This window comes from Borostomias antarcticus (assembly GCF_949987555.1).
Source record: "Borostomias antarcticus genome assembly, chromosome: 33".
Lineage (NCBI taxonomy): Eukaryota > Metazoa > Chordata > Actinopteri > Stomiiformes > Stomiidae > Borostomias > Borostomias antarcticus.
The window spans coordinates 1,740,081-1,763,871 of record NC_140266.1 but is presented as its reverse complement, the minus strand read 5'-3'; the positions used below and the strand labels follow the sequence as shown (position 1 = coordinate 1,763,871).

At 47.3% G+C, this 23,791-nt stretch overlaps 3 protein-coding genes across 3 annotated transcripts; 2 read left to right on the top strand and 1 right to left on the bottom strand.

Annotated features, from left to right (window-relative positions):
- Positions 1-4,713: 4,713 nt before the first annotated feature.
- On the top strand, positions 4,714-10,204 carry pltp (phospholipid transfer protein; the record flags this gene model as incomplete). Its single annotated transcript, XM_084460699.1, has 15 exons — positions 4,714-4,743; positions 5,099-5,225; positions 5,390-5,489; positions 5,995-6,123; positions 6,382-6,537; positions 6,922-6,985; positions 7,072-7,135; positions 7,536-7,627; positions 7,787-7,963; positions 8,099-8,158; positions 8,290-8,454; positions 8,622-8,732; positions 9,184-9,247; positions 9,534-9,610; positions 10,112-10,204. The coding sequence occupies exons 2-15, from the start codon at positions 5,114-5,116 to the stop codon at positions 10,202-10,204; spliced, it is 1,464 nt and encodes a 487-aa protein (XP_084316825.1). The 5' UTR covers positions 4,714-4,743; positions 5,099-5,113.
- Positions 10,205-11,911: 1,707 nt separating this feature from the next.
- Positions 11,912-23,400, bottom strand: ctsa (cathepsin A). Its single transcript, XM_084460785.1, has 15 exons — positions 23,314-23,400; positions 22,967-23,127; positions 22,350-22,461; positions 21,924-21,974; positions 21,702-21,788; positions 21,439-21,594; positions 21,036-21,127; positions 20,870-20,954; positions 20,345-20,436; positions 16,394-16,472; positions 14,574-14,722; positions 13,843-13,918; positions 13,618-13,707; positions 13,262-13,363; positions 11,912-12,764 (listed from the first exon to the last, which is right to left on the bottom strand). Exons 2-15 carry the CDS (start codon positions 23,125-23,127, stop codon positions 12,681-12,683), a joined length of 1,416 nt encoding a protein of 471 aa, XP_084316911.1. The 5' UTR covers positions 23,314-23,400; the 3' UTR covers positions 11,912-12,680.
- cysltr3 (cysteinyl leukotriene receptor 3) lies at positions 17,375-19,954 on the top strand (the record flags this gene model as incomplete). Its single annotated transcript, XM_084460628.1, has 4 exons — positions 17,375-17,409; positions 18,072-18,371; positions 18,871-19,685; positions 19,929-19,954. The coding sequence occupies 4 exons, from the start codon at positions 17,375-17,377 to the stop codon at positions 19,952-19,954; spliced, it is 1,176 nt and encodes a 391-aa protein (XP_084316754.1).
- Positions 23,401-23,791: the final 391 nt, after the last annotated feature.

Here is a 23,791-nt window from a genome sequence, read left to right as displayed (position 1 = left end):
CACCCTGTTCTAGTAGATTTATAGTTTTTAATTTCTGTAGGTTTCTGAGCTGTTTGACTTTCAACAACTACAATATCTAGTTTTCCTTTGCTTTTATTAAGGATAGCCCCTTGAGATGCAACATCTCATTTACGAGGGGGTACTATAAACACAAATACTAAATTATAAAGGCATACAGACAAAACAACATAACATACACACACACACAAATACACAGATACAGACCCCATAACTCAACTATTGTACAAGGAAATGAGTTACAGTGACCTAATATATCAGCATAAAGCACAATTAACAAATTAAAAGCATGAACAGGTTGTTTTAAAATGAGAAAATAAGGATGACTTGAAGCAGGGGAAAGAGGTAATGGATCTCAGACAAATCGGAAGATTATTCCAATCAGAGGGTACAGGGACCAGGGTCAATCCAGAGTTCAAGATATTTGAATAACTCAAAGGCGTGACTCATCAGAAATAATATGCAATGGGTGTTTCCATCACTACTGTCTGTGTTGGCAAACTTATTTCTGTAGAGAACAAGTACTGACAACATTAAACACATTCCCTTTATATTAGTTTCTAGCCCTGGGCATGGGCATGATGCAGTTCAACCTTGCAATTACATGATCTGGCCTACAGCTGGTGCAGAGTTTCCCTCAACATCGCACCATGGCCCTCTGCCCACTTCCCAGAACATCTCTTCCTGGCAGATATACATCAAAGACGTGGGCTGAGCCATAATTTGGGCAAATGAGCGGGGTTCTGTGTGGTCGAGAGACTCCAAGGAATCCTGATTAACCCAGGCTGCCACTGTGCCTTGTGCTCTAGTGCATTACAGCACAGTTCAGTCGTCTGCCCAGTACATGTGACATGGCAAGAAGAGGCCTGTGTGACTTTACTTTATGAAACTGGTTTAGTTTCTGAGTATTCAGTACATAGCATTAGTATCAACTGAAGGAAAATCTTACTTTACAGTCACATGATGCAATCCTCACTTTCCTTGACTTTTCCAAGGGTGGATATGTGGTGTGGTAACTAGCATTTTACCGCATGCTGTGGTGTTCTACATCTTATTCAAACCTGTTATTTATTGACCACATGGTATGGAGTACCTCAAATTACCTTTGAATCATCATTCTTTGAAGATGCAAAAAGGGACTTCTCAGAAAGAAAGAAAAAATCTAAGGGTAGAGTTTTTTTCATAGATTGAAGGGCAGTCTTGTATTTCTGCAACTCTAGCCCAAACCCTCTCTGAAGATCTCAGGGTAGTTTGAAGTCCTGTGCTCTTTGCTCTCGGGTTTCATTGACAATGGTTACAAGTGTGATATTAATGAACAAACCAGCTTGGAAACGATGCATTTTGTTTTAATTTTGTTGTAAAGTTTTCCCCAAATTGTTCTGTATCCTTAACTTTCAATGTATCCTATATCCATGTGTACCTAACACCTACTCTATCCTGAGAGTGCCTGTTTCTACCATTTTTGGTGATTATAAATGTCTGTATAATGTTCTTGACTGAAATTATGTCACACAGTTATATGACTCAAGTCAAGTCACTCCCCTTTCTCCTCAACCTGCCTGTATAAATACTGGAATGCAGACAAAGGAGGGCTGAAAGAGAGTGAGAGTGTGTGACAGACAGAGAGAGAGAGAGAGAGAGGATCCGAAGAAGAGAGTCACATCATCCTCCCCAAGCCAACGTTCAGCACAAGACAAAGATTTGAAGCAGTGAAAACCAGGGAGCACTTATTCATCATATTGCCAAACACGCTGTCTGTAAGTATTGCATTATTGTGCAAGCCTCATGGGGAAGTGGAGTGGATGGGTTCTGGTCAAAAATGTCAAGTTGAGTAAAGTCTGCTCAAAGGTGGGAGACAGGCACAGCAGGCTCGGAGTGTACCCAGGGTTCTGTGAAATTAGTTCACAGGACAAAGCAGTCCCTGTGTCATCTCAGCCATGCCACAAGAGAGGTGAGCGGTACAATTATAGAGGCATATTGTAATATTTGCTGGAGAGTTAAAAATGTAATATTCTGTTGAGTTGCTGTAACTCTGTAAAGTTTTATTTTCTATGTAATTACCCATGTTGTGATGGACAGTAGCCTAATGTTATGATTGATACATTTGTATAAATTTAACAAAAAGAAGGTCTGTTAATTGATTCTTTAGAAATGTACTGGATTATACTGTTCTGGTCATTATACACTTTATAATGACCCCTTACCCCAGTTGAGGGTGCAGCTCATCTGAAACCAAGAGGCACTCTGAACAAAGTCATAATTTCACCCGCAAATTACAGGGCTTGGTCATGAAATATAGGCTCATGAATGTCTTTGAAATAGGACGTGTTGCGGTTGGCTGAGAACCATGATTTGACCCAGAGGCTGAGACGTCATCAGCCTATAGGAGTGCAGGTGCTGAAAAGGGGGCAAATGCCATGCAGATATGTTATCAGTCATTGTACTGCTTCCATGTACACGTGTAATAACATGTGTAATAACATGTTTACCTCAAGTTCCGAAGCTTGTGAATACTAGTGATGCTGGGCAGTGCTTCCCAGGAGGAACATCATAGTTGGTCCGGTAGCCCCCCGTCCTCCCCTGCTTCTTTCATCCAGAGTTCTCTTGCGGTTGTTGGCCTGGATTGACCGCTGACCATTGTTGTGCTGCTGAACGGGAGTACCCTCACTCTCATTACTAAAAACACCACTCTCGCCTAGAGACATCTTTCATAAATTGGACTTGGAGCTGGAGGATGTACAATAACAACATTGAATGTTTATGCTTTGACAGTTACATGAATGTTTTTGTTTTTGTTATTCATAGCAGGAATAGATTGGATGTTTTTTAAACATTTTAGGACATGGACGTCATCACAGACACCATTGTAGTAGACTATATTTTTATACTGTATTATACTGTATTACATCAATCACATGTCTGTATTACTCTCATGTAGTAATCAGTTCATTAGAATAATGAAATACCTTCTCTTTAATTTGAACTGTGTTATTTCAAGTCTCAACAGAGGTCTTTGCCCCTGAGTCAGCATTTCTTTGTCCTGTCTCTGGGTCAGCGTGACCTAAAGTTCACCTCTGAAGTGAGTAGCCTATAGTAACGCGATCCTAGGAGGATACAGGAAAAACTCAAGCAGCCCCACTGTCCGAAGAGGGGCCAGAGCATAGATGACCCATTGACCATTTAGAATACTAGTTCAACCAAGTTTGTGACCATAACTGGAGTTTATGAACATTGTTTGTATGCAAATTTGTTTGTCATGTGATTCTTGGTCTGAAGCCAGGATATAAGCTCGCCACCTCGTAAGAGAAACTTTAGTATTGCCGAAGATTCGACCCCTGTGATAGGCATGCTCAATAAATTGATGATTTGACGTTTTTGGCCTCCTTGAAGTTCTGTTGCACACGAAGATTGATGCTTTTGAAATACACTGCACCATGTTTATAAAAGAGTAAAGCTCAGTAGGTTAAAGCCTCGTTTATACTGAATAAGACAAGCTATGACTCCTGGATACACATATCACAGTATAAATGAAGCCTAATTTATACTGTGTTATGTGTATCGATGAGCCATAGCTTGTCTTATTCAGTATAGACTAGGCTTTAGCCTACTGGCATTTACTAATCACTGACTCTAATCAACATGGTGTCTGTGATGTCCATGAAGTACATGTCCATGAAGTCCATGTCCTAAAATGTTTCAAAACATTCAACTTATCCCTGTTATGAATGAAAAAATAACATTTTTGTTCCTGTCAAAGCATAAACATTCAATTGTTATTGTACCTCCTCCAGCTCTGTGACATAGTGAGTGAACCACGTGCAGCAATATTATGATGACTGTTTTGGATACATTGTTATGATTCCCCAGACACGCATAAGTAGCTGCTTCCAGGAACCCACAACCTTTGACCTTGCCCCTCTTCTTAGAAAGCGGTGAGGACATTTTACAAACAGTTGGAGAGGGAGTTCTCCAGCAGTCAGGATGGATCACTTGACCTCCCCTGTGAAGTTGAATCGTTCATGGGTCAATGACCTGCTACAGGTCTTTGTTTGGTTTTGGTTCACCCCAATTGTTGAGATAACTACCACAGTTCCCGTAGGAGCACACACACACACACGCACAGCCACACATACACACACACACACAGTTCTGGCAAAGGGACACTTTTATGAGTGAGGAGGGCTTTAATGAAATAGAGTTGGTGTGTGTGTGTGTGTGTGTGTGTGTGTGTGTGTAGTAGGGGGGGTCCAGTGGTCCGTCCTAAAATCTTATGAGCCATGAAGCACTTCTATTGGTCTGTGGGGGCAAGACTTCTATTGGTCTGTGTGGGAGGTTACTATAGCAATCACAGCTGTGCAAGGAAAGAGCTGGGCACACCAACAGGCATAGAGAGCAAAGAGCTCTCTCTCTCTCTGCTCTCTCTGCTCTCTCTCTCTGCTCTCTCTCTGCTCTCTCTCTCTCTCTCTATCTCTCTGCTCTCTCTCTCTCTCTCTCCCTCTCTCTCAAACACATACCTCTCACAGCGCTGCCAAGGCAGAGACTCGAGACTGCAGCATTTTTATTGCAATCACTGGAGATTTGAGTCAAAGAGGATATTTATTTGATACTATCTGGGCTTTTGTTATTTTGTATTATTGCAATCAGCAGAGACTTCTTTTAATCGAAGAGGATAAGTTCTGTGATATCTGGGCTTTTTCTGTGTTGGCTGCTACGGGTCCTGCACTGGTAAGGAACGCGTAGATACTTGATGTACTGTGCATTGTCCCAGACTGTATGACCTTTGCCCCTTTCATGATAGTGCAAGGGGGGCAATGTACATGCATGTGTGTGTGTGTGTGTGTGTTCGTTGGAGTCTAATGGTATGTACGTATATAATATAATTATAATAAGACAGTAAAACAAAACCATGAGATGTAAAGATCCCAGCAGTGATGCAAGGCAAATGCAATGTAAATATTGTCCATGGATTTAGCATTACTTTATATCTGGATTGTATATAAATCCTATTCTGCCCATTTGACCGGAGCCATCCTTTCCTTTGGCTATTGGTTTGTCAAATCCTTGTGTCTTTTCATTCCAGGTTTGGTGAGTCACGATGGCTTCCTGTCTAGTGTCCATCCTCTTCCTGGTGTCCCTCATCGTCACCACCATGTCTGCAGAACCCCCAGGTTGCAAGATCCGCATCACCAACAGGGGCCTCGAAATGTGTAAGAAATCCATTTTGTTTATTCAATGGAATATTAAGACACATACACTGAATTGCAAACACGCGAGCGTAGTAGTTCATATTAATTTTCATCAATATTCAGAGGTTCCGTATCGGATCGCCAGTCATAACTGCTGCATTTCATTCTCCAAATGTGTTTCCCAGTGAAGTATGAGACCCAGAAGTTTGTGGAGGAGGAGCTGAGCAACATCACCATGCCTGAGATGAAGGGGAAGGAGGGACGTTTCCAGTACACCATCAACAAGTACGAGCCCCGCCCGGCTCATTCATTCATTCATTCATTCATTCATTCATTCATTCATTCATTCATTCATTCATTCATTCATTCATTCATTCATTCATTCATTCATTCAAACCTTTATTTATTCTCGAAAAGGCAATTGAGGTTTCCCTCATTTACAATATCGCCGATATTACAAACAATAAAACATACGAACCCATTAAAACATAAAACAGAAGAACACATTAAACATAGAAACGAAATCACAATAAATAAGGTGAGGAAAAAAAACGAAGAAATTTAAATGATTTAAAACAGTTACAAGTAGAAACACAGAGGCCATTGATAATGGAGCTAAACTCAGCAAAGGGGGGGAAGAGCTTCCAGTTTCAAAGTTTGATAAACTTGTACATAGACCCACTGTGTCTCATACAGCCACACGGCCAGCACTGTTCATCTCTCCTCCTTCAACCACTCACCTATACTGTACGCCAGGTGTTGACGCCATCTCGTCCGTCTGTCCTCTTAGTGTGAAGATCGCAGAGCTCAACCTGAACTACGCTGACCTGAGGTTCCAGCCCGACGTGGGGCTGCTCTTCGACGTGCAGAACTCCTCCATCACCCTGAGCTTTCAGAGGCGTATCCTCTACTGGTTCTTGTAAGTCACCCTCGTCCTCACAGTACTGCTGCAGTATAGCGCCACCTTCTGGTCTCTAATGTCATTCCGCTTTAAAACCAGGTGAAAAGGGTCAAGTCGCATGTAGAAACGGATGAGAACGGAGTTCCGCAAGTCAAACTTGTAACTTTTCTTACGCCGAACCATCTAAGAGCGTCTTTTTTTTTTTGGGCGCTTCAAGAAAATGTGTTGATGTCAGTGATGAGGATGACGATGGTGTGTGTTCTGGTTTGGTGGCAGCTATGACACAGGAGCCACCAACGCCTCTGCGGAGGGCGTGAACATCCACACGGCGCTCAACCTGGTCAGAGACGACCTGGGACGCCTCAAGATCAAGAACATCACCTGCGACGCCTCCATCGCCAAGATGCGCGCCAAATTCACCGGCACTTTAGGGTAACTACAAGGCTTTCTTTCTTTCTTTCTTTCTTTCTTTCTTTCTTTCTTTCTTTCTTTCTTTCTTACTTACTTACTTACTTACTTTCTTTCTTTCTTTCTTTCTTTCTTTCTTTCTTTCTTTTTTCCTTTCCTTTCCCTCCTTCCTTTCTTCTTTTCTTTCTTTCTTTCTTTCTTTCTTTCTTTCTTTCTTTTTCTTTCTTTCTTTCTTTCTTTCTTTCTTTCTTTCTTTCTTTCTTTCTTTCTTTCTTTCTTTCTTTCTTTCTTTCTTTTTGTATTACTCTTCCATCCTTTTTTGGTGACTCATGAACTTGCATAATGCTGTATTTTGACCTACCGAATGTAAGCGAACATCATTGACAACTTTCCCATGATGCTCCACAGGAGGGTGTATGACTTCATAGCAACGTTCTTGACCACAGGAATGCGTTTCCTTCTAAACCAACAAGTACCGGCAATTTTTTTAATCTATTCTAGAACTAAAGGTTATGGTATTTCAAACAAAAGTTGTTAACATCCATGTTTACTCAACAGATCTGCCCTGCCCTGAATCATGCTAGCATGGTTTCGATCAACTCTGTGTTGGAGACGATTCCAGGTAGGAGATCTCAGTGGTGGATGTCCTATAGCCTTATTGTTTCCAGTACCACGAGTTTAAATGGTAACTGGTAAATGGACTGCACTTATATAGCGCTTTTCCACCTTAGCGGCACTCAAAGCGCTTTACAATGGCATCTCATTCACCCATTCACACACACATTCACACACCAATGGCGGTAGCTGCCATGCAAGGTGCTAACCTGCTCACTGGGAGCAATTTGGGGTTAGGTGTCTTGCTCAAGGACACTTCATCATGTGGACAGTCGGAGCTGGGATTCGAACCACTGACCCTTCGATCACTGAACGACCCGCTCTACCAACTGAGCTACAGCCGCCCCGAGAGTTTAGAGAATAGCTTCTATGAATTCACATTCAAGCGTTTTTGTCGGTGATTTCAGTGCGGACTGAAGTGGACAGCTACGTTGGTATCGACTACTCACTCCTCAGTGATCCTGTGGTGACGTCCAAGAGTCTGGACATGGACTTCAGGGTGAGCGTTTCGCAGACGAAGCAGCTTCAAGCGTCAAAAGTCCACAGACGCCAAGGCGGCCTGCCTTCATCCTTCAGATCTGATCCGTCTCTTAAGACTTACTCAAATCTCTTTCTCTCCCCCCGACCTCTGTTCCCGCCCCTCTTCTGTTCCACTCAGGGCATGTTCTACGACCTCAAGGATGAGAACAACACGCTGGTGAACTACGCCGTCAATCCCGTCGTGAGGGAGTACGACCGCATGGTCTACATGGCTCTGTCTGAGTACTTCTTCGACAGTGGGATGCGCGCCTACTACACGGCCGGTATCTTCCAGCTGCTGATTGACAACGACAGGGTAACGATGAGGCTTTGTAGCCGGCGAAATCCTTGGTCTCTTTCTTAGTGAAAGGCGCCGTCCGTTCGTCTTTAACAGGACTTGAACTCCACCTCATCAAATACAGTCGAATGAATGTTATTTCTGTTTTTCCAGATGGCAAAGGACCTGGAGCTGCTCCTCAGAACCACATACTTTGGCACCATTATGCTTATGGTGAGAAGGAATATTCGGATCCTGTTTTCATCATGACTTCCCCCTCACAACTCACTCACTCACTCACTCACTCACTCACTCACTCACTCACCCCCCCCCCCCCCTCCTCTTTCTCTCTGTTTTTCGTCTAGAACCCGGCTCTGGTGGACGCCCCTCTCTCCCTGAATCTGGCTGTGACCTCAGCGCCCCGAACCACCATCAAGACGTCGGGAGCAACGGTTGCCGTGACTGCCGTCGTTACGGTGATGCTGCTGCCTCCTGGCCTGAAGCCCATTCAGCTCACCAGCATGACCATGGTAAGAAGGAGGACACGCCCCTTAATACCCCTTCAGTAGCTCGCTTGATTCTGACTCTCGAGGTGCATTTGATTTGACATCAAAGACATCCCCTCGTGGGTCTATTCCGTTGGTGTCCATCCAGTTGTGGTCCGCTGATAGAAGCTCTCTTTCCTCTCTTGACACAGGAGGCCAAGTTCAATGCCAAGGTGTCGATGAAGGGCAAGAGGTTGGCAGTTCATGCAGACTTAAGGAGGTTTAAGATCTACTCCAACCAGTCTGCTCTGGAATCACTGGCGGTAGGTCTCTCTCTCTCTCTCTCTCATGTACATCAACACGTTATAAACCCAGGGTTTGTCTGTGTTCATGTAATTTCAAGTCATCACCCATGTGTTCACTCCAAAAATAGTTTTTCTGTTTTCCTACTTGACTGTTGGTCTAACTTTGTAGTTCGTTCTCATAGATCAGTCTGTTAAAACTACAAATTCGTCCTGTGTGACATCACTTCCATGTCCTCTTCATCCTGAAACTATGTCACTTCCTTTTTCACGTTATAAACTATCTACCTCGTCCTCAAGTGAACCTCACAAGCCCGGATTCACTTCCTGTGCTCTTGTCCGACTCTGCAGAATCGTAACATAGAATAAACTATTGTCTTTGTTTAAAACCAGCTTGACCGACCACTCAGCGTGTTCTTTGAAATCTAAACTAAACCAAGTAAGATTTTTTCATGTACATCTGTCCCTTCAGCTCATTCCCCTCCAAGCCCCGCTGAAGACCATGCTGCAGATATCAGTAGTGCCGATCATCAATAGTGAGTCTGCCTTTCATACACCGGATCGTCACTTGAATAGGCTCTGTGCACCAGCTTCGCTACTTCCTGAAAGTCACTTGGCTTCTTTATTTCCTGTCCAATATGATTGGATTAAGTGATTAATCAGGTGTGCACTGGGTCTGCCGCACACCTGATTAATCACTTAATCCAATCATATAGGACAGGAAATAAAGATGCCAAGTGACTTTCAGGAAGTAGTGGAGCTGGTGCACAGAGCCTATTACCGGGGACTTTCTAACTCTCTGTTCCCGTGTTTCCGCTTTAGACTGGACAAAGAGGGGAGTGCAGATTCCTCTGGCAGATGGAATTGACTTCATAGAAGAAGTGGTGGAGTACCATAACGTGAGTCCCGACAAAAAACCTCTATTCGTATCTATCTAAAATCTCTATCCATATCTATCTAAACCCTCTATGCGTATCTATCTAAACCCTCTATCTGTATCTATCTAAACCCTCTATCTGTATCTATCTAAACCCTCTATTCGTATCTATCTAAACCCTCTATCTGTATCTATCTAAACCCTCTATCTGTATCTATCTAAACCCTCTATCTGTATCTATCGAAACCCTCTATCTGTATCTATCGAAACCCTCTATCTGTATCTATCTAAACCCTCTATCTGTATCTATCTAAACCCTCTATGCGTATCTATCTAAACCCTCTATCTGTATCTATCTAAACCCTCTATCTGTATCTATCTAAACCCTCTATCTGTATCTATCTAAACCCTCTATCTGTATCTATCTAAACCCTCTATCTGTATCTATCTAAACCCTCTATCCGTACGAATACAAAGGCGACAAGAGAGTTCATCTAAATTCTCACTTGACCTCTGACCCCAGGGTTACCTCATCATCGGGGCCAACCTGCACTTCAGCCGAGGTCTGAGAGAGATGATCGAGAGGAAGATCCAAGATGGCGACAACAGCGTCTAAAGAGGCGTTCAGGGAGAGACCGTGGGAGAGACACAACAGCGCTCCAATATGTTTTCATCTGGTGTTCCTACCACGTCCACATGTTTCACATGTAGGCTACAGTACTGCAGCACACTACTGTACAGATCTCATCAAATGATACAAATGTAATTTAATTTAGTGGAATCCCCTACAGATCACGTAGATCCCTAAAGTGGGCCACTGTTCCACGCATCATGATGTCCAATGTGTAGGCCTATTAGCGACAACTGGACAGTGAGTCATGCTAATGAAACTACAGTATGGATTTAACAACTTGTGGCCCACAATTATGACTCAACCGACAACAATATCAGACCTCTGTCATGTAGAATTACCGGACTAACTTATATGTTCAAGTCAGGAGTGACTTGTTGTGCTCTTGTGCGGTACCACTTTTAAATGACGTTATACTGCACTGTCACATATCATGTGTTTATACCAGCAGGCGATCATAACTACGTGTCCTTATTAACCAAGAGAGCTGAGGCTTAAGTCAAAATGTACTGTATGTGAAAGAATGCTGAATGTTCACAGAAATTGCTGCAATAACTTTTTTCATATTTTGTTCCAGCGATACCCGATATCAGATTGTTTCATTGAGCCATAGCATCATAATAATGTCGAAATTCAATGACTCACTCCTACCAGTCACATCTTGTTATTCCAGCATTTCTGCCCGTGTTGTCAAATAACGGCCTGTAACTTTGCTCTGCACCCGTGAGTTAAACATACATACTACACATCTTAGGCCTTTGGTTTGTGTAGTATATTTTTTATACTGTATTATACTGTATTACATCAATCACATGTCTGTATTACTCTCATGTAGTACTCGTTCTATTAAGAATAATGAATAAACTTCACTTTAGGTGGAACTGTGTTAACTTAAGGAGTTTAACAGGTTAGTTACAACAGATGTCCTGTCCTGAGTCAGCATTTCTTTGTCCTGTCTCTGGGTCAGCGTGACCTAAAGTTGACCTCTGAAGTCAGTAGCCTATAGTTTTTAACGCGATCCTAGGAGGACACAGGAAGACCCCAAGCAGCCCCACTGTCCGAGGAAGGGGGACAAGAGCTCAGCTGATGCAAAGACCAGCTGACACACTGACCATTTAGAATACTAGTTGACCGTTTGTGACCATATTTGTATTCCTTGTATGCAAATTTGTTTGTCATGTGATCCCTGGCCTGAAGCCAGGATATAAGCTCGCCACCTCGTATGAGAAAGGTTAGTATTTGCCTTAGTTCTGGCCCTGGTAGGCATGCTCTATAAATTGACGATTCGAAGTTTTTGGCCTCCTTTAAGTTCTGTTCCACAAGATTGATGCTTTTGAAATACACAGCATTTGTAAACATGTCTCTTACCGCCATCTAGCGGTAGAAAAACGCTTATTACCGCTTTAAATCAAAATGAAACGTACCGTCTGTTTAGATCAATCATTATGCTCGTCTGTGTAAATATAACTTACCTGTGATTTGAGAGTGACGAATGATCAGAGACCTTGTACTTCGTGATTGGGCTACATATTTAACTAATGCCACTATGTATGAGCCGTTTAATCAAGACTTAATAAATATACAAGACAATGTCACGAAGAGTCATCTTTTCAGGCATCACAAAATCAAATGAGGAATTTGTAATGAAGTTTTTCTTTTTTTAAAAGCATCTATTTTTTTTAAAAAGCATCATTGTGAACACAAATAAAGCACAGACATCATCCCCTTTGATCACTGCAACTCTAAACTTTTCTACGAGGCACTATCTTGTCATCAAGCTCAGTTTATTATCAATATGAACATCTAGAGAAAGAATATTGAAAAAGACAACTTAACAGTGTGTACAGATCCCTTTGATTACATAGTATACAGCAAAAAAAAAAAAAAATCACCTTGGTACTTGGTACCATAGAACAATGAATACATCATTTTACTGTGCAAATCAAGGCATTGTCAGATTTTGATCGATAGGTTGAAGCAGAGTCCTTTCCTGTCACAGTAGGTACCGTAGAAGCGTCAAGATTTCTCACACAATGATGCTAACGGGGGCGACCAGTCTCACCTGCAAAACACTTCTGGGGATGCAAGCTTCTGTACCAACCAAGCAGCAACAAACACACATCAAGACAATAACACGTAAAACCTAGTTCCTACTTGGCGACAACAAAAGCCTACATTGCCCGATACATAAAGACTGCTCTTTGAGGATACTGAGGGAGTGGTTGTTCGTTGGACCTCAACGTTTTTTCCTCACGAGCTCGTGCAAATCAGAGAGAGAGAACGCTGGGTGACCCCTGACCCAGGCTCGGGGTGGTAAAAGGATAGCCCCTCGGCCCCGAGCCTGGGGGGAGGGGGGGGTGAAACATCAACACCCAAACGAAGAACGAGAAGAGAGAGAGAGAGAAAAGAGTGGAGACAGTCGGAGGGATCACAGTGGTCTAATCTTCCTGCGCGTTTGACCTCAGTAAGGCTGCTTCTTCAGGAAGCGGCTGAACATGGCGTAGGCGGCGACGGGCTTGTCTGTGGGGACCATGTGACCTGAACCCTGGGGACAGACGACAGGTGTCAGGTGACCAAACACTCAAATAAGAATGAACAGTGGGGAAAAACATCTGCACGTTTGGGAGGGGCCACGTAGGCCCCCCTGTAGATTATACATTGGGGCGGACGTATAGCTCAGGAGGTCGAGCGGGTCGTCCACTGATCGTAGGGTCGGCGGTTCGAATCCCGGCTCCTCCTGATGACATGTCGAAGTGTCCTTGGGCAAGACACTGAACCCCAAATTGCTCCCAATGAGCAGGCTGGCACCTTGCATGGCAGCTGCCGCCATTGGTGTGTGAATGTGTGTGAATGGGGTGAATGAGAGGCCTTCATTGTAAAGCGCTTTGGATAAAAGCGCTATATAAGTGCAGTTAATTTACCATTATATATATCTGCAAAGCCATAGATGACATATAAGGTCAATCTTTTCACAACAGCTCTCAGTGCCTAGCGTGACGGTTTTAATGAGCTCGTTATGATTGGTTTTAACGAGCTCGTTACCTTGACTGTGAGGAAGGCCAGGTTGGAGAACTCCTTGACGAAGCCGCCCACCTGCTGGCTCTCTCCTGTGTTGTAGGTCCAGGTCCGTCGTGTGACCTGCACCTAGGGGTCACACAGTCTGGGGGTCAGGACGCGATGGGCTGGTGTTGCCCAACTGTAAAGCCCCCCCACACTCTCACACACATTCTCACACACACTCTCACACACACACACACACACACACACACACACACACACACACACACACACACACACACACACACACACACTTCACAGCCCCAATATTTACGAAAGAAGTCATCCAAAAGATTTGCAGGCGACGCGTGAGATTCCCTCGGCCGACGGAGTGTCCTTACCTCCTGCTGGAGAGACTCTACGAACCACTCGTCCCCAAGGAAGTTACAGGCCATGTCCACGTCTCCGTTATACACCAGCACTCTGTACTTCTGCGGGTAACGGAAAACAAAACACAACTGAAACGCGTGTGACTCGAGCGCCGGTTTCTTCTTCTGCGTGACCAGCTGCCTTCATCTTCTCAAAACCACCACACAAGCAGTCAGAAAGTCAAAATCAAACCTCACCAGAGCCCCAAGCAGCTTCAGGTACTGTTTCCGCACGTCCATGTAGAGACGCCTGTAGCCCAGATTCACCTCAGAGCTGCGACAGAGGGCGCAGACAGCGTGAGTTCACACTCCAGATGGTCTCATCGAGCAGAAGCGAACGTAGCTTTCTAGTCCGTGGTGTGGTGGTTAGGGCTGGGTATAGATTCGAATTTCAAGAATCGATTCTGATTCACAAGGTTCAGAATCGATTATCACGATTCAATTCCGATTCGATACGATTCAAAATCGATTCGGTTAGTGTTACTAAATCCTGTTTTTGTTTTTTTGCTGTAACCTTAAAGTCGCACTGAAATGAAAAAAGCATTCTGTCCCATTTTGGTTCACATAATTGGTCATAGTGTTCACCTATTCAACGATGTATGCCAAAAAAAATTACAAAATTTTGTTGTAATCTTATATCAAAGTATATAATTTCTTACTTCAATACTAGGGCTGGGTATCGATACTGATTTCCAAAAATTAATGAATGAATGAATCATTGAATGAATTAATGAACTATTCATTCCTTCATTTATTCATTCAATAAAAGATCGATTTTGGGATTCATGAATCGATTCTGAATCATTTGATTCAGAATCGATTCATCTTAGTGGTGGTGGTGGTGCTTGGAAACCAGGAGGGCCACACCTGGGTGTGTTAGCTCATCACATGACATTCAATCACATGACATAACGGTCATTCCAGCTCACCTGCAGATCTGCCAGTCCAGGGCGTTGGGGGAGATGTGGAGGGCGGCTTTAACGTAGGCGTTGTTGAGGTACAGGGTGGACGGGGTGGAGTTGGTGCAGGGAGGGTCCAGCCTCACACTCTTGTACAGAGACGCCACGCCCTGCAGCTTCTGCGAGAAGAGAAGAAGAAGAGAAGAACTTTTAAAAGACTTGAAATCAATCCGAGTGAGTAATTAACAGCTACGATCAATGAGAGAAACATTCTCGGTCTTTGTATGATCCAAAGCTCCCTGGAGACCCGGATGAAAGGCGGGTTGCTATGCTCTGCTGAGCTCCACCCTCCTGGGTCCGCTCCTCCACCCTGGACCGCTCCTCCACTCCTCCACCCTGGCCCACTCCTCCACTCCTCCACCCCTCCACCCTCCACCCTGGTCCACTCCTCCACCCTCCTGGGTCCGCTCCTCCACCCTGGCCCACTCCTCCACTCCTCCACCCTGGCCCACTCCTCCACCCTGGTCCACTCCTCCACCCTGGTCCACTCCTCCACCCTCCACCCTGGTCCACTCCTCCACCCTGGTCCACTCCTCCACTCCTCCACCCTGGTCCACTCCTCCACCCTGGCCTACTCCTCCACTCCTCCACCCTGGTCCACTCCTCCACCCTCCACCCTGGTCCACTCCTCCACCCTGGCCTACTCCTCCACTCCTCCACCCTGGTCCACTCCTCCACTCCTCCACCCTGGCCCACTCCTCCACCCTGGTCCACTCCTCCACCCTGGCCTACTCCTCCACTCCTCCACCCTCCACCCTGGCCCACTCCTCCACTCCTCCACCCTGGCCCACTCCTCCACTCCTCCACCCTGGTCCACTCCTCCACCCTCCACCCTGGCCCACTCCTCCACTCCTCCACCCTGGCCCACTCCTCCACTCCTCCACCCTGGTCCACTCCTCCACCCTGGCCTACTCCTCCACTCCTCCACCCTGGTCCACTCCTCCACTCCTCCACGCTGGCCCACTCCTCCACCCTGGTCCACTCCTCCACCCTCCTGGGTCCACTCCTCCACCCTGGCCCACTCCTCCTCCCTCGCCCACTCCTTCACCCTCCACCCTGGCCCACTCCTTCACCCTCCACCCTGGTCCACTCCTCCACCCTGGCCCACTCCTTCACCTTGGCCCACTCCTCCACTCCTCCACCCTGGTCCACTCCTCCACCCTGGTCCACTCCTCCACCCTGGCCCACTCCTTCACCTTGGCCCACTCCTCCACTCCTCCACCCTGGTCCACTCCTCCACCCTCCACCCTGGTCCATTCCTCCACCCTCCACCCTGGCCCACTCCTCCACCCTGGTCCACTCCTTCACCTTGGCCCACTCCTCCACTCCTCCACCCTGGCCCACTCCTCCACTCCTCCACCCTGGCCCACTCCTCCTCCCTCCACCCTGGCCCACTCCTCCACCCTGGCCCACTCCTCCACCCTGACCCACTCCTCCACCCTGGCCCACTCCTCCTCCCTCGCCCACTCCTCCACCCTGGCCCACTCCTCCACTCCTCCTCCCTCGCCCACTCCTCCACCCTGGCCCACTCCTTCACCCTCCACCCTGGCCCACTCCTCCACCCTGGCCCACTCCTTCACCCTGGCCCACTCCTCCACTCCTCCACCCTGGCCCACTCCTCCACCCTGGCCCACTCCTCCTCCCTGGCCCACTCCTCCACTCCTCCTCCCTCGCCCACTCCTCCACCCTCCACCCTGGCCCACTCCTTCACCCTCCACCCTGGCCCACTCCTCCACCCTGGCCCACTCCTCCACCCTGGCCCACTCCTCCTCCCTCGCCCACTCCTTCACCTCGCGCCACAGCCCGCTCCACTCGTGGTTGATGAAGCTGTTCCCCAGGTCCCGGATCACCAGCTGCCCGTTGTCGACGCTACAACAACGCCGAGCCGGAGAGGAGAGGAGAGAGGAGTTAGAATGAGAGAAGGAGAGAGGACCGGTTCCATCAAGGCTCAAACTAAGTAAGCGGAGGCATCTACAGCAGTTAAAGGTGCTATACTGTAATAATAACATTTCTATGTATTCAGACGAATCATTAAAAAAATAAACATCCCCAGAGAGAGAGGGAGGGTAGAGGGAGGGTAGAGAGAGGAGGGAGGGAGGGTAGAGAGAGGAGGGAGGGAGGGAGGAGAGAGAGGAGGGAGGGAGGGAGGAGAGAGGAGAGAGGGAGGAGGGTAGAGAGAGGAGGGAGGGAGGGAGGAGAGAGAGGAGTCAGGGAGGGTAGAGGGAGGAGGGAGGGAGGGAGGAGAGAGGAGGGTAGAGAGGAGGGAGGAGGGTAGAGAGAGGAGGGAGGGAGGGAGGAGAGAGAGGAGGGAGGAGGGTAGAGAGAGGAGGGAGGAGGGTAGAGAGAGGAGGGAGGGAGGGTAGAGAGAGAGGGAGGGAGGAGGGTAGAGAGAGGAGGGAGGAGAGAGAGGAGGGAGGGAGGGTAGAGAGAGAGGGAGGGAGGAGGGTAGAGGGAGGAGGGAAGCTGGCGAGACGTCAGAGGGGTGGGAGGAACAGTTGGTGTCCCGTCTCGCCTCGGTTCCACGGAATTTAAACCGGACAGACGAGACGCATGCGCTGGTGTCATCACAGTTCAGACCTGCAGGACTTCTGAGACCGAGAACTTCCTCCTGCTACCGGCGGCGACTGGAGAAGTGGGCAGAGCCACAGCGCGGCGGGTAACAAGTCCTCCGTACACCCTCCGCCCCTGGCGTCGACACCGGCGGACGCCGACCGCGGACCAACGGCCACGAGGAGCGGCATGAGGGCGCGCCCCCCCCCGACGGCAGCGGAATGACAGGTGAGCTCCGCAAGCGTCTGACCGCGGAGTTTGGTCGGCGGAATATCTCGTCTTGATCCAGACGAGGTTCTGGTGGTCTTAGCGGTCGGGTCGGTCCTATGAGACGCCCATCATCCCGATGAGCTGCCCTTAACTCGCTGGCTGGGTTCTGGGATTTGTTGTACTGTACTACTACTGTACTACTTGTTGATGCAGGAACATTCCTGTCACCTGTTTAGCTTCTGATCGTCCGTGGTAGCCGTGGTAACCGCCGCCCGACCAGTTCTGGATGATTTGCATATGGTCGTTTTCTTGGGCACAATGGATTTGGAATTTGACCCTTTATTAGAGTGCGCTCTTCCTCATACACAACGTTCCCACCGCTGATCAGTGTTTGACCACACACACACACACACACACACACACACACACACACACACACACACACACACACACACACACACACACACACACACACACACACACACACACACACACTTTACATACCATGCACACATTTTACATCCCATGCAAATGAAGGCAGTCACAATGTTACAGTTTGTTCTGGTGTTGACAATGATGATGATGATGATGATGGTGGTGGGTGTGTCTTCCCACAGCTCCTTGGCCTGACCCCTCCCCCTCCTCCATCCACACCCCGACCCCTCCCACCCTGGGCGACCTCTCGTCGGCCGCCTTGCCTGGCAACAGCAGCCCCTCCTGCGTCCGCGACGACGAGGCGTTCAAGTACGCCGCCTACACCGCCGCCTACCTGCTGCTGTTCCCCGTGGCGCTGCTGAGCAACGCCGGCGCCCTGGCGGTCTTCCTGTGTCTGACGCCGCGGCGGTCCGCCTCCACGGTGCTCATGACCAACATGGCGCTGTCGGACGCCGGCTTCTCCCTCACGCTCCCGCTGCGATTGGCCTACTACTTCAGGGGCGCCCGCTGGGACCTCCCTGATTGGCTCTGCCGGCTGTGCGTGTACTGCTTCTACGTCAACCTGTACACCAGGTACGCACGCACGCACACACACACACACACAGCTCAGATCACTAGGGCTGCGTTCCGAATCGCATACTACCCTACTATATAGTATGCCAAAACAGGATGTAGTATGTCCCAATACATAGTATGCCACATGCAGTATGGCAAAAATACCAGGATGTCCTACTACATCCGGTCGTATTTTGCAGTATGCAAGCCAGCAGGCTTTTCTGGCTATTCTGACCCACAATCCTGTGCGCAGCGGAAATTTGCATCACATGTGCGAGTCGTGACAGCTGTAGACGAATGTCGCGTTTTGGACAGCGACGGATGTGGGCAAATTTCAAGGCGCAATGTTATGACAAGGTAGTATGTCCCAATTGGATGCCTACTGCTTGCAAAGTACATACTTTCTAAGGGCAGCTGTAGTAGGTACTGGTAGTAAGAAGTAGAAGTAAGCGATTCGGAACGCAGCCCAAGTCTCTATGGTCAAGCCCTACTATTGTGAGTGTCCTCCTCTCCGCAGTGTTCTCTTCCTGACTGGACTGAGCGCGCTCCGTTGGCTCGCCGTAGTCCGGCCCCTCCTACACCGCTCCGTGGCCACGCCCGCCCGCGCCGCGCTGGGCTGCCTGGGCATCTGGGCGTTTGTGGGCGCGGCCTCCTCGCCCTTCCTGCTGCAGGGCGTGACGGAGAGGGCGGGGCTTCCCCGCTGCTTCGAGCCACGCGGCAGCGGCTGGAGGCGGATCCTCGCGCTGAACTACGTGGGCGTGGCCTTCGGCTTCCTGCTGCCCTTCTTCACCATCCTCGGCTGCTACGGCAGCATCGTCCGGCGCTTGACCGAGGGGCAGCCCGGGGGGGAGCTGGGCCGTTACCGGGAGCGACCGGGCGGTGGTGGCGGGGGCGGAGCCAGACGCAGACGGAGGGTGCGGCGGTCCGTGCGCCTGGTCGCCGCGGTGACCGCCACCTTCCTGCTCTGCTTCCTGCCCTACCACGTGATGCGGACGCTGCACCTGCACGCCGTGGTGGGCGGGTGGGGCTGCGCCGCCACGGTGGGGCTGCAGAGGGCGCTGGTGGTCACGCTGTGCCTGGCGGCGGGGAACAGCGCGTTCAACCCGCTCCTCTACTACCTGGCCAGCGCCTCCTTCAGGAGCACGGTGCGCTCCGCCTCCCGAAACTCCTCCTCCTTCGGGAGGCGGTCCCAGTCCTCGCTGTCCCGCCCCTCCCTGCTGTTCGCGCTCACACGCCGGAGGGGGGCCGCGGCGTCGGCGCGCACGGACACGCACGCCCCCGATACACACGCCGCGCCGCACGCGCCGGAGACGGACACACACGCATCGCCTCGTGCACATGTACTCCTGAAACACACACACACTCCTGAAACACACACACTCCTGACACGCACACACTCCTGATATATACACACACACACACATACACACCTGATACACACACCTCACCACACACACCCAATACAAACACACATCACCACATAGACACACACTCCATGTGTATGTCATTCCGTGTCTTGTTTTGGCTGTGTACGCATGGACTGAAATGAATGTTGTGTTTCTCTCTCTCCGAGAGGTCTGAGGTTTGGTTCCCGCCTCTAACAAGGCTTTTGAGCCAATAGTATTACGTCGTTGGTACCATGTGGTATCTGTTTCGGGAGCGACCAGGAGTCGTGATATTATTGGTTCACAATCCTTGTTAGAGTTTTTTTTAATGATTTGTCCACATAAAAATGTTTTGTAGCTCACTGGGTAAGGCGCGCCCCATATGAAGGCTAGTCTTTCGCGCTGCGGACCCGGGTTCGATTCCCGGCTCGGGTCCTGTGCCGCATGTCCTCTTCTCTCTCTCTCCCCCACGTTTCCTGTCTCTCTCAAAACTGTCCTGTCCCATTAAAGCTGAAAAGCCCTAAAAAATATCTTTAAATTTTTTTTTAAAAAAATTAAATAAAAGGCAGTTGGTGAAGGATGATTATAATGACATGCGGGACTAACCTGACTCGCTGGCCGATTCCTCCAGGACAAGGAGCGTACAGGTTGTACATGTTGAGTCCAGAGCTGTACACGATAATCTGCACCTGTGCCACCTACAGGAGGGAATAGAGCTTTTAATGCATTTAATAATCATAAAACCCAGAACCCATCTCTTCTCCCTCGCTTTTGAGTAGAGTTTCTGCCTGCACCCCTGATAACACAATTGTTGCCATTTTAGTTCCTTTTACTTTGTTTTGTAAATTGCTGCACTTTTTATTTTGTTGTTTCTTTGTACTTTTCTGTATTTGCACTATTCTTATGCGTTTGTATACATTTTGCTTTGATCTGTACAGCACTTTGGTTCTGCCACAGCTGTTTGTAAATGTGCTATAGAAAAAAAAAGACTTGACTTGACTAGATAAATAATAAAGAAAAAAATGATCTTGTATTCCACGTGCCATTCCAATACAATTCAGCAGACAATTTTCCATCCATATCCGTCAAATCTCAAGAGATTAGTTATTTGGTAATAGGTAAATGACTCACAATCATGGAACAGTTGGGGTTGAGGCTAGAGTAGAAATCACATTTCCCATCCTTGCAGCAATATGCCTGTAGGTCTGTCCACAACCTGTCAAAAAGATTGTTTACAGACCTCATTTACTTACTGGGCATGTTTACTATGAGATTAAGTGAATTGCAGGCAGAATACCTTGATCCAAGGAGGCCATGGTAGTAGGCAAAGTACACCAGGGAATTATCATTCATCTCATAACTGGACATTCCATTACCAACAGCAATCCCCTGGAGAAAGATTTTTTACAAAAAAACACAAATTTATTCATTAAAAGTAAGTATCCATCCATCCATCCATCCATCCATCTTTCCTTCCTTCCTTCCTTCCCTCCCTCCTTCCCTCCCTCCCTCCCTCCCTCCCTCCCTTCCTTCCTTCCTTCCTTCCTTCCTTCCTTCCTTCCTTCCTTCCTCCCTCCCTCCCTCCCTCCCTCCCTCCCTCCCTCCCTCCTTCCGTGGGAGTGATGTTCACATCATCCGCTGACTGGGAAACAAGACAGATCTTCAAGTTCAGGTCGTTTCCGTGTCTTTTATTCCCTCACCTGCAGGTTCATGCTGTCGTCCTCCATCACTCTCTCCGCCAGGGTGGGGATGTAGATCCCTCCGTAGCTCTCTCCAGTCAGGAACAATTCATTCTTACTGTACTCTGGGAAGAGCCTGTAGAACTCCTTCAGTGCTAGGTAGTTGTTCATGGACACCTGCAGGTTGACGACCAGGAGACGCTCAATAGGGATGATGTTATGTCACAGGACTTCATGGTGATAAGGCTAACAAAGAACCCTGACAATTATAGTAAAACATTCACCTCTGTGTCATTGGTGATGTAGTTCCCATCATCTGAGTAGGAAAAGCCGACACCTGCTGGTGACTCCAGGTACAGCATGTTGGCAATCTACAAAACAACACAAAACTTTATGACTCCATCGCAAATTGCAAATGATTCCATTCAATGAAGTACAATAGTTTTGTACTAGAAAGAGGAAGAGTAGGAATGAGACTGTGCTTGACTGAAGGGAAATACACAAACCATATTCCATGAGTAAGGGTTGTACTCCAGTGACATGCCATCGTCTTGAATCTGAAAATAGAATGTTATTCAAGACTTAAACTGTTTAAGTAGTGTCAGTTAATGTTAAAACAAAAGTTAAAACAAAAACTGTATGGCTGAGTGAATCAGTCAAAGAGGAACCCAACACTGTTACATGTGGTGTAAATATGTTGTGTAGTCACATGGTAATGGATGGTTTTATATATCAAAACAGCCTTTTGGTACTTGGTCGGACCTTGGTCTGGATGTCTGACAAAATTCCAAGTACTGAAACATTGCAGCAATAAAACAGGTTTTAATATGCAAGCCGAGACAGTGTGCAGGAGCCCGACTTGTATTTCCTGCCTACGCACCTGGCCACAATACCACCCAGGTGTGTAACGGCCCCCAACGCCTTCTACTCACCAAGAAAGGCCCGTGTTCAGTGAGCAGGCCGTCCAGAGAGCTACAGCCAGGGCCCCCGTTCAACCACAGGACCACAGGACTGTTGGCTGGATCCTTCTGAGACTCCACAAACCTACACACACACACACACACACGCACGCACGCACACACGCACACACGCACGGTCACATGGAGAGAAGTGAACTAAAAACATGAGCTAACGTGTTGAGGATATTGAATGTATATAGTTTCTCTGTCTAGTTTTCTTGTAAAACTGTTCAGAGAATAGAGAAGATGCCAAACCGAACAAAGGGAATAACTTACTTCCTCAATGAAAATGCAAAATCTTATTTGAGGTAATTCATAAGCAGGAAGTCAGATCAACTGATTCTTTGGATACAACACATACGTGAAACCAACATCTGTATTTAAGTCTGAAAGAAAGAATGAGTTGGGGTTTTCCCCACATGGACTAACTAGGGTTACACAAATCACAGTTGTAACGCCTGTGTGGAGCCAGGACCGTTCAACTAACCAACACAAGTTTGTAGAGCTCAACTGTGGTCCCTTTAGACAAAGATTAAAGAGTAAAGAGCTCTGGTCCGTTTGTGAGAGTGTTAACAACTATAACCACGTACCAGTAGTGAAGGTGTTTATTGTCAGCAACGTTTAAGTATCCGGAGTACTGTTTGAAGTTGGGCTGCTTCTGAAGCCCAGGGAGGTACTTGATTACATCTGTGTCAGGGGCCCCAAGAGTCCCCAGTGCTCCCAGCAGCAGGGCCCAAACCACACGACACATCTGAAAAGAGGGGGACATCAAACCTGGTTGTTATGTTAAGGTGATGCACTCAATGAGCAGTAAAACTTCACAGCCATTCACAGCACAACTGGCAGTAGTTGCGACTGACACTGATGGCAAGCTTCAAGTTGTTTAGGGATATATTTTGCAAATGAAGCTTAACAAAACAGCGCTATGGATACATACCTTGGTATGCAAGCTGAATACCTAACAGCAAGACCACGGTGCTTTTATCCGGAGAGCACGGAAGAAGGCGTTTGCATGAAAAGCGCGTGAATGTTGCGTATGGTCATATGACATCTGTGCTGCGTTCAGAAACAGTCAACGTTTTTGCAACGTTTGTAGGTTGGAGCCATGGAGGTATAATACAGCAAATGGTTGGAGAACGTTTGTAGTCATCCGGCCTTTAGGTGGCGCGATAATATGGTGGTCATCACTTATAAACACTTTATATGAAATAAACTTATATACAAGTGCTTTTCAATCGATCCACTTTATATGAAACTGTATGTTCAATTGAACCACAATCCAATAATGAAATATTAACAGTCTCACCTGTATTGTCTTGCAATAAATGGTTTTATTTTATTTTATTTTATTTTATTTTATTTTATTTTATTTTATTTTATTTTATTTTATTTTATTTTATTTTATTTTATTTTAT

What these genes read in the sequence shown, in the direction of transcription:
- ctsa (XM_084460785.1), bottom strand. Translation starts at nt 23,127, where the DNA reads ATGTGTCGTGTGGTTTGGGCCCTGCTGCTGGGAGCACTGGGGACTCTT. An exon ending in ACCCTTACTCATGGAATATG is followed by an intron (nt 21,789 to 21,923) that starts GTTTGTGTATTT and finishes GTTGTTTTGTAG; the next exon opens with ATTGCCAACATGCTGTACCT. An exon ending in CATGGCCTCCTTGGATCAAG is followed by an intron (nt 20,955 to 21,035) that starts GTATTCTGCCTG and finishes TCTTTTTGACAG; the next exon opens with GTTGTGGACAGACCTACAGG.